Source organism: Gallinula chloropus, assembly GCF_964237585.1.
Source record: "Gallinula chloropus genome assembly, contig: HAP1_SCAFFOLD_811, whole genome shotgun sequence".
NCBI classification, from domain to species: Eukaryota; Metazoa; Chordata; class Aves; order Gruiformes; family Rallidae; genus Gallinula; species Gallinula chloropus.
The window spans coordinates 1-10,121 of NW_028168262.1; the positions used below are offsets into that span (position 1 = coordinate 1).

Genomic DNA, 10,121 nt, shown 5'->3' on the forward strand with positions numbered 1-10,121 from the left:
CGTGGAGGCGGGTGAGGGTCCCAGGGAGGTGTTGCGGGGGGGTGTGTGTGGTGATGTCGTGGGGTGTGATGTCATCATGTGATGACGTCACGCGATGACGTCACTCCTCGATCTCGGCGATGAGGTCGTCGCCCTCCAGGCTCATCCCCGGGGGCTGCACGTGGAGGCGGGTGGGGGTCCCAAGGGGGGTGTTGGGGGGTGTGTGGTGATGATGATGATGACGTCAGGGGGTGTGTGGTGATGACGTCACGGCACGGTGATGACGTCACTCCTCGATCTCGGCGATGAGGTCGTCGCCCTCCAGGCTCATGCCCGGGCGCACGTGGAGGCGGATGAGGGTCCCGGCCAGCGGCGCGGTCACCACCGTCTCCATCTTCATGGCGCTCAGCACGCAGAGCGCGTCGCCCTTGGCCACCCGCGCCCCCTCCCCCACCCGCAGCTCCACCACCTCCCCCGGCATCGGGGCGCCCACCTGCCCCCGCGCCCCCCGCGCCGCCTTCGGGTGCACGTGCATCTCCTGGGGGGGGGGATTGGGGGGGGTAAGGGGGGATATGGGGGGCAATAGGGGGGATATGGGGGGTAAAGGGGGGGTAAGGGGGGGATATGGGGGGGAATTGGGGGATTGGGAGGGGATAAGGGGGGGTAAAGGGGGGTTAAGGGGGGATATGGGGGGCAATAGGGGGGTTAAGGGGGGGAATGGGGGGTATGGGAGGGGTTGAGGGGGGATAAGGGGGTGTTAAGGGGGGGTAAGGGGGGATATGGGGGGACAATACGGGGGATAAGGGGGGTAAAGGGGGGAAAAGGGGGATATGGGGGGATAAGGGGGGGTAAAGGGGGATATGGGGGGGCAATAGGGGGGAGAAGGGGGGATATGGGGGGATAAGGGGGGATATGGGGGGGTAAAGGGGGGGAAATGGGGGGTATGGGGGGTATAAAGGGCGATAAGGGGGGATATGGGAGGGTAAAGGGGGGGAATTGGGGGGTTGGGAGGGGATAATGGGGGGTAAAGGGGGGTTAAGGGGAGATATGGGGGGGCAATAGGGGGGATAAAGGGGGGATGGGGGGGATAAGGGGGGGAGAGGGGGGATATGGGGAGATATGGGGGGGAGAAGGGGGGATAAGGGGGGACATGGGGGGGATAAGGGGGGATAAGGGGGGATATGGGGGGGATATGGGGGGGTATGGGGGGGGAATGGGGGGTATGGGGGGTATAAAGGGGGATAAGGGGGGATATGGGGGGGTAAAGGGGGGGAATTGGGGGATTGGGAGGGGATAATGGGGGGTAAAGGGGGGTTAAGGGGGGAAATGGGGGGGCAATAGGGGGGATAAAGGGGGGAGAAGGGGGGGTAAAGGGGGGTAAGGGGGATATGGGGGGGATATGGGGGGGAAATTGGGGGGTATGGGGGGGATAAAGGGGGGGGTTGGGGGGATAAATGGGGGGGATGGGGGGGAATTGGGGAGAAATGAGGAAAATGGGGGGAAAAAGAGAAGAACAAGGGGTTAAAAAAGCCAAACTTCCCCAAATCGCCCCCAAACCCCCTCAGACCCCCCCAAAACCCCCTCAGACCCCCCCAAACACCCTCAGACCCCCCCAACCCCCCCCTGAGACCCCTCCCCAGCCCCCCAGCCCCCCCACCTTGAGGGCCTGGGTGTCCCTCACGAGGATGGAGCCCACTGAACCCCAAGGAAACCTCCCCCAAAATCCCCCCGAAACCCCCCTAAAACCCCCTGAGACCCCCCAAAACCCCCTCAGACCCCCCCAAACCCCCCTCAGACCCCCCCAACACCCCCTGAGACCCCTCCCCAGCCCCCCCACCTTGAGGGCCTGGGTGTCCCTGACAAGGATGGAGCCCACTGAACCCCAAGGAAACCTCCCCCATCACCCCCCAAACCCACCTCAGACCCCCTGAACCCCCCCAAAACCCCCTCAGACCCCCCCAAACCCCCCCTGAGACCCCTCCCCAGCCCCCCAGCCCCCCCAAACCTTGAGGGCCTGGGTGTCCCTGACGAGGATGGAGCCCACTGAACCCCAAGGAAACCTCCCCCATCACCCCCCAAACCCACCTCAGACCCCCTGAACCCCCCCAAAACCCCCTCAGACCCCCCCAACCCCCCCCCGAGACCCCTCCCCAGCCCCCCAGCCCCCAAACCTTGAGGGCCTGGGTGTCCCTGACGAGGATGGAGCGCAGCTGCCCGTTGAGCTCGAAGAAGACCTCGCGCTGCCCCGCGGCGTTCAGGTCGCCCAGCGCCAGCGCCTTGATGTGCAGCGTCTTCCCCCGCTCCAGCTCCACCTGTGGGCGTGCCAGGGGCGTGCAAGGGGGGTGAGGGGTGTGTGAGGGGCGTGCAAGGGGCGTGCAAGGGGTGTGAGGGGCGTGCAAGGGGCGTGCAAGGGGCGGGAGGGGTGTGTGATGGGGGTGAGGGGAGTGTGATGGGCGTGCAAGGGGGGTGAGGGGTGTGCAAGGGGCGTGAGAGGTGTGTGATGGGGGTGAGGGGTGTGTGAGGGGTGTGCAAGGGGGGTGCAAGGGACGTGAGGGGCGTGCAAGGGGGGTGAGGGGCGTGCAAGGGGGTTGAGGGGTGTGTGAGGGGGGTGAGGGGCGTGTGAGGGGCGTGAGGGGTGTGTGAGGGGGGTAAGGGACGTGTGAGGGGGGTGAGGGGTGTGCAAGGGGTGTGAGGGGAGTGTGAGGGGCGTGCAAGGGGCATGAGGGGAGTGTGAGGGGGCTGAGGGGCGTGCAAGGGGCGTGAAGGGCATGTGAGGGGGGTGAGGGGCGTGCAAGGGGCATGAGGGGCGTGCAAGGGGGGTGAGGGGTGTGTGAGGGGTGTGTGAGGGGGGTGAGGGGTGTGTGAGGGGCGTGCAAGGGGGGTGAGGGACATGTGAGGGGGGTGAGGGGTGTGCAAGGGGTGTGCAAGGGGGGTGAAGGGTGTGTGAGGGGGGTGAGGGGTGTATGATGGGGGTGAGGGGCGTGCGAGGGGCGTGCAAGGGGCATGAGAGGTGTGTGATGGGGGTGAGGGGCGTGTGAGGGGTGTGCAAGGGGGGTGCAAGGGGTGTGAGGGGCGTGCAAGGGGGGTGAGGGGCGTGCAAGGGGGTTGAGGGGTGTGTGAGGGGGGTGAGGGGCGTGTGGGGGGTGAGAGGTGTGTGATGGGGGTGAGGGGTGTGTGAGGGGGGTGTGAGGGGGTTGAGGGGTGTGCAAGGGGCGTGCAAGGGGTGTGAGGGGCGTGTGAGGGGTGTGCAAGGGGGGTGAGGGGTGTGTGAGGGGGGTGAGGGGTGTGTGAGGGGCGTGCAAGGGGGGTGCAAGGGGCGTGAGGGGTGTGTGAGGGGCGTGCAAGGGGCGTGCAAAGGGGTGAGTGTGTGAGGGGTGCTCTCCCAGTGCCTCCCAGTTCCCTCCCAGTGCCTCCCAATCCCCTCCCAGTGCCCCCCAGTTCCCTCCCAGTGCCTCCCAGTCCCTCCCAATCCCCTCCCAGTGCCCTTCAATCCCCTCCCAGTGCCTCCCAGTCCCATCCCAGTGCCTCCCAGTGCCCCCCAATCCCCTCTCAGTCCCCTCCCAGTGCCTCCCAGTCCCCCCCCAGTGCCTCCCAGTCCCCTCCCAGTGCCTCCCAGTGCCCCCCAATCCCCTCTCAGTCCCCTCCCAGTGCCTCCCAGTCCCCCCCCAGTGCCTCCCAGTCCCCTCCCAGTGCCTCCCAGTGCCCCCCAATCCCCTCCCAGTCCCTCCCAGTGCCTCCTAATCCCCTCCCAGTCCCTCCCAGTCCCTCCCAGTGCCCCCCCCCACCTCAAACTCCTCGGCGATGGTGGGTCCCTCGAGGAAGAGGCGGGTGCCCAGGCAGGAGACGGGCCCGAAGGTGCTGGTGAAGCTCTGGAACTCCTCGTAGACTTTGGGGTACAGGGCGGCCGAGAGCAGCTCCTCGGGGCTGGGGGGGGCCCCCTGACGCGCCCCCAGCTCCTTCCCCAGCGCCTCGAAATCCAGGGGGGGCAGAGAGGCCCCCGGACGCCCCTCGACGCGGGGCAGGTCCTTCAGCACCTGGGGGGAGGGGATGGGGGAGGAGGCTGTTGGCATGGCAACCGGTGTGTGTGTGTGTGGGGGTAACCATGGGAACTGTCATCCTGCCCTGGGGTTGGTGCTAGGGGCTGGTGCCATGGCAACCGGCTTCTGGGACCCGTTGCTCTGGGCTGGCGTCATGGCAACCAGCTTTAGGACCCGTTGCTAGGGTCGGTTACCACGGCAACCAGCTTTAAGACCCGTTGCTAGGGACTGTTGCCACCTGTCACCATGGCAACCAGCATTAGGACCAGTTGCTGGGGTCGGTTGCCATGGCAACGGGCTTTAGGACCCGTTGCTAGGGACTGTTGTCACCTGTCACCATGGCAACCAGCTTTAGGACCCGTTGCTAGGGACTGTTGCCACCTGTCACCATGGCAACCAGCTTTAGGACCCGTTGCTAGGGTCGGTTGCCATGGCAACCAGCTTTAAGACCCGTTGCTAGGGACTGTTGCCACCTGTCACCATGGCAACCAGCTTTAGGACCCGTTGCTAGGGTCGGTTGCCATGGCAACCAGCTTTAAGACCCGTTGCTAGGGACTGTTGCCACCTGTCACCATGGCAACCAGCTTTAGGACCCGTTGCTAGGGTCGGTTGCCATGGCAACCAGCTTTAAGACCCGTTGCTAGGGTAGGTTGCCATGGCAACCAGCTTTAGGACCCGTTGCTAGGGACTGTTGCCACCTGTCACCATGGCAACCAGCTTTAGGACCCGTTGCTAGGGTTGGTTGCCATGGCAACCAGCTTTAAGACCCGTTGCTAGGGTCGGTTGCCATGGTAACCAGCTTTAAAACCCGTTGCTAGGGACTGTTGCCACCTGTCACCATGGCAACCAGCTTTAGGACCCGTTGCTAGGGTCGGTTGCCATGGCAACCAGCTTTAGGACCCGTTGCTAGGGACTGTTGCCACCTGTCACCATGGCAACCAGCTTTAGGACCCGTTGCTAGGGTCGGTTGCCATGGCAACCAGCTTTAGGACCCGTTGCTAGGGACTGTTGCCACCTGTCACCATGGTAACCAGCTTTAGGACCCGTTGCTAGGGTCGGTTGCCATGGTAACCGGCATTAGGACCCGTTGCTAGGATCGGTTGCCATGGCAACCAGCTTTAGGACCCCTTGCTAGGGACTGTTGCCACCTGTCACCATGGCAACCAGCTTTAGGACCCGTTGCTAGGGTCGGTTGCCATGGCAACCAGCATTAGGACCCGTTGCTAGGGTCGGTTGCCATGGCAACCAGCATTAGGACCCGTTGCTAGGGACTGTGGCCACCTGTCACCATGGCAACCAGCTTTAAGACCCGTTGCTAGGGTCGGTCACCATGGCAACCAGCTTTAGGACCCGTTGCTAGGGGCTGGTGTCATGGCAACCAGCTTTTAGACCCGTTGCTAGGGTTGGGTGCCATGGCAACCAGCATCAGGACCCGTTGCTAGGGACTGTTGCCACCTGGCGCCATGGCAACAGCCTCCAGTAAACCCTCCCAGTGCCTCCCAGTCCCCTCCCAGCGCCTTCTATTCCTTCCTGCTGTGCCCCAGTGCCTCCCAGTCCCCTCCCAGTGCCCCCCAATCCCCTCCCAGTGCCTCCCAACCTCCTCCCAGTGCCTCCCAATCCCCTCCCAGTGCCCCGGTCCCCTCCCAGTGCCTTCCAATCCCCTCCCAGTGCCTCCCAGTGCCTCCCAATCCCTTCCCAGTGCCCCGGTCCCCTCCCAGTCCCCTCCCAGTGCCTCCCAGTCCCCTCCCAGTGCCTCTCAATCCGCTCCCAGTGCCTCCCAATCCCCTCCCAGTGCCCCGGTCCCCTCCCAGTGCCTTCCAATCCCCTCCCAGTGCCTCCCAACCTCCTCCCAGTGCCTCCCAATCCCCTCCCAGTGCCCCCCGGTCCCCTCCCAGTGCCTTCCAATCCCCTCCCAGTGCCTCCCAGTCCCCTCCCATGCCTCCCAATCCCCACCCAGTGCCTCCCAACCTCCTCCCCAGTGCCTCCCAATCCCCTCCCAGTGCCCCGGTCCCCTCCCAGTGCCTTCCAATCCCCTCCCAGTGCCTCCCAGTGCCTCCCAATCCCTTCCCAGTGCCTCCCAGTCCCCTCCCAGTGCCTCCCAGTCCCTCCCAGTGCCACCCAATCCCTCCCAGTCCCCTCCCAGTGCCTCCCAGTGCCTCCCAGTCCCCTCCCAGTGCCTCCCAGTCCCCTCCCAGTGCCTCCCAATCTCCTCTCAGTGCCTCCCAATCCCCTCCCAGTGCCCTGGTCCCCTCCCAGTGCCTCCCAATCCCCTCCCAGTGCCTCCCAGTCCCCTCCCAGTGCCTCCCAGTCCCTCCCAGTGCCTCCCAATCCCCTCCCAGTGCCTCCCAGTCCCCTCCCAGTGCCTCCCAATCCCTCCCAGTCCCCTCCCAGTGCCTCCCAGTCCCCTCCCAGTGCCTCCCAATCCCTCCCAGTCCCCTCCCAGTGCCTCCCAGTGCCTCCCAGTGCCCTCCCAGTGCCTCCCAGTCCCCCCCCCCGACTCACCCTGGAGCGGAAGGGCTCCGGGAAGCCCCCCGGGGGGGTGCCGATGTGGCCCTGCAGGAACTCCACCACGGACTGGGGGAAGGAGAGCTCGTCCGCCCGCGCCTCCACCTCCTGCCGGCCCAGCCCGTTCTGCACCATGAACTGCGCCAGGTCCCCCACCACCTTGGAGGACGGGGTCACCTACGGCCCAACAACGCACACCCGGCGGCGGCGTCAGCGCGGCGGCGTCAGCCCGGTGGCAACGTCTCACCCCGGGGAGACCACCCATTGATCCCATGGAGACCACCCATTGATCCCATGGAGACCATCACCCCATGGAGACCACCCACCCCATGGAGACCACCCATTGATCCCATGGAGACCACCCATCTCATTGAGATAACCCCATGGAGACCATCATCCCATGGAGACTGCCCACCCCATGAAGACCACCCCATGGAGACCATCATCCCATTGGGACCACCCACCCCATGAAGACCACCCACCCCATGGAGACAACCCCATGAAGACCACCCACCCCATGGAAACCACCCCATGAATTCCATCACCCCATGGAGACCACCCACCCCATGAAGACCACCCCATGAATTCCATCACCCCATGGAGATCATCATCCCATGGAGACCACCCACCCCATGGAGACCACCCCATGGAGACCACCCACCCCATGGAGACTGTCTCATGAAGACCACCCCATGGAGACCACCCACCCCACGAAGACCACCCCATGAAGACCACCCCATGAATTCCATCACCCCATGAATTCCATCACCCCATGGAGACCATCACCCCATGGAGACCACCTACCCCATGAAGACCACCCCAAGAATCCCATCACCCCATGAATCCCATCACCCCATGGAGACCACTCCCTCCATGGAGACCATCCTATGAAGACCACCCACCCCATGAAGACCATCCACCCCATGGAGACCATCACCCCATGGGGACCACCCCCTCCATGGAGACCGTCCTATGAAGACCACCCACCCCACACAGATCACCCACCCCATGGAGACCACCCACCCCATGGAGATCACCCCCCCCATGGAGATCACCCCATGGAGACCATCACCCTATGGAGACCACCCCATGGAGATCACCCCATGGAGACCACCCACCCCATGAAGACCACCACATGAATTCCATCACCGCATGGAGACCACCCCATGGAGACCACCCACCCCATGAAGACCACCCCATGGAGACCATCACCCCATGAAGACTACCCACCCCATGGAGACCACCCCATGGAGATCACCCACCCCATGGAGATCACCCCATGGGGACCACCCCAAGAATCCCCATCACCCCATGAATCCCATCACCCCATGGAGACCACTCCATGAAGACCACCCCATGGAGACCACCCACCCCATGGAAACCACGCCATAAAGACCACCCACCCCATAGAGACCATCATCCCACCCCATGAAGACCACCCCACAGAGACCACCCACCCCATGAATCCCATCACCCCATGAATCCCATCACCCCAGGAAGCCCACCCACCCCACAGAGACCACCCACCCCATGAATCCCATCACCCCATGAATCCCATCACCCCATGGAGACCACCCACCCCATGAAGAGCACCCCATGAATTCCATCACCCCATGGAGACCACCCACCCCATGAAGAGCACCCCATGAATTCCATCACCCCAGGAAGCCCATCACCCCACGGAGACCACCCACCCCATGAAGACCACCCCAAGAATCCCATCACCCCATGAATCCCATCACCCCATGGAGACCACCCCAAGAATCCCATCACCCCAAGAATCCCATCACCCCATGAAGACCACCCCAAGAATCCCATCACCCCATGAATCCCATCACCCCATGAATCCCATCACCCCATGAAGACCACCCCAAGAATCCCATCACCCCAAGAATCCCACCACCCCATGAATCCCATCACCCCATGGAGACCACCCCATGAAGACCACCCCAAGAATCCCATCACCCCATGAATCCCATCACCCCATGGAGACCACTCCACGAAGACCACCCCAAGAATCCCATCACCCCAAGAATCCCATCACCCCAAGAATCCCATCACCCCATGAATCCCATCACCCCATGGAGACCACCCCATGAAGACCACCCCAAGAATCCCATCACCCCAGGAAGCCCATCACCCCATGGAGACCACCCCATGAATTCCATCACCCCAGGAAGCCCACCCACCCCACAGAGACCACCCCCCCCAAGAATCCCATCACCCCATGAATCCCATCACCCCGCAGACACCACCCACCCCCCGACAACCACCCTAAGAAGCCCACCCACCCCACGGAGACCCCCTCCCCAGTAAGCCCACCTTGATGAGGTCCCCCAGGAGCTTGTTGGCCTCGGCGTAGGCCCTCTTGACCTCCTTGAACTTGTGGCCCAGCCCCATGGCGTGGGCCTGGAAGTGCAGGTTGGTGTACTGGCCCCCCGGGATCTCGTTCTCGTAGACGTCGGCGTTGCCCGACTTCATGGTGGCCGTACAGTCGAAGGCGGCGTACAGCCCGCGCGCCGCCTCCCAGTACTCGCTGTACTCAAACACCTTCTCCAGGGACAGGCCTGGGGGGGCGGGGGGAGATGGTGAGGGGCACCCATGGGTGGGGGCTTGGGCAATGGGGAGGCACCTAGGGTGGTGGTGGGGTGATGGGGTTGGGGGGTGATGGGGTTGGGGGGCACCATGGGTTGGATGAGGTGAGGGGCACCCATGGGGTTGGGGGGTGATGGGGTTGGGGGGTGATGGGGTTGGGGAGCACCGTGGGTTGGAGAAGGTGGGGGGCAGCCATGGGGTTGGGGGTGATGGGGTTGGGGGGTGATGGGGTTGGGGAGCACCGTGGGTTGGAGAAGGTGGGGGACACCCATGGGTGGAGGGACACCCATGGGTTGGAGAAGGTGGGGGGCACCCATGGTGGGGGGGTTGGGCAATGGGGAGATGGCCAGGGTGGTGGTGGGGTGATGGGGTTGGGGGGTGATGGGGTTGGGGGGTGATGGGGTTGAGGGGCACCCATGGGTGGGGGGCTGGGTAATGGGGGGCACCTCTATGACCACAGTGACACCTTCACGACCCTGGTGCCACCTCCCCGACCCTGGTGGCACTTCCCTGACCCTGGTGACACCCCCATGGCACCTCTATGACCACAGTGGCACCTCCCCAACCCTGGTGCCACCTCCATAACCACGTCCCCACCTCCCCAACCTTGGAGACATCCCCACAGCCATGGTGGCACCTCCACGACCTTGGTGGCACCTCCCCAACCCTGGTGGCACCTCCATGCCCACGTCCCCACCTCCCCAACCCTGGTGGCACCTCCATGCCCACGTCCCCACCTCCCCAACCCTGGTGGCACCTCCATGACCCTGGTGCCACGACCCCAACCCTGGTGCCACCTCCCCATCCCCGGTGCCACCTCCATGACCTTGGTGTCACCTCCCCAGCCCCAGTACCACCTCCCCACCCCTGGTACCACATCCCCATCCCCGGTGGCACCTCCCCACCCACCTCCCCACCCCTGGTGCCACCTCCATGACCTTGGTGCCACCTCCCCAGCCCCAGTACCACCTCCCCACCCCTGGTACCACATCCCCATCCCCGGTG

General features: G+C 64.3%; 1 protein-coding gene across 1 annotated transcript; it reads right to left on the reverse strand.

Moving 5' to 3' along the window:
• Positions 1-70: 70 nt before the first annotated feature.
• PC (pyruvate carboxylase) lies at positions 71-9,088 on the reverse strand (the record flags this gene model as incomplete). The annotated part of the gene is made up of 5 exons (XM_084281051.1): positions 71-517; positions 2,151-2,291; positions 3,765-4,013; positions 6,519-6,698; positions 8,844-9,088. Coding segments are annotated over 5 exons (1,067 nt in total), but the record flags the coding sequence as incomplete, so codon positions are not given.
• Positions 9,089-10,121: the final 1,033 nt, after the last annotated feature.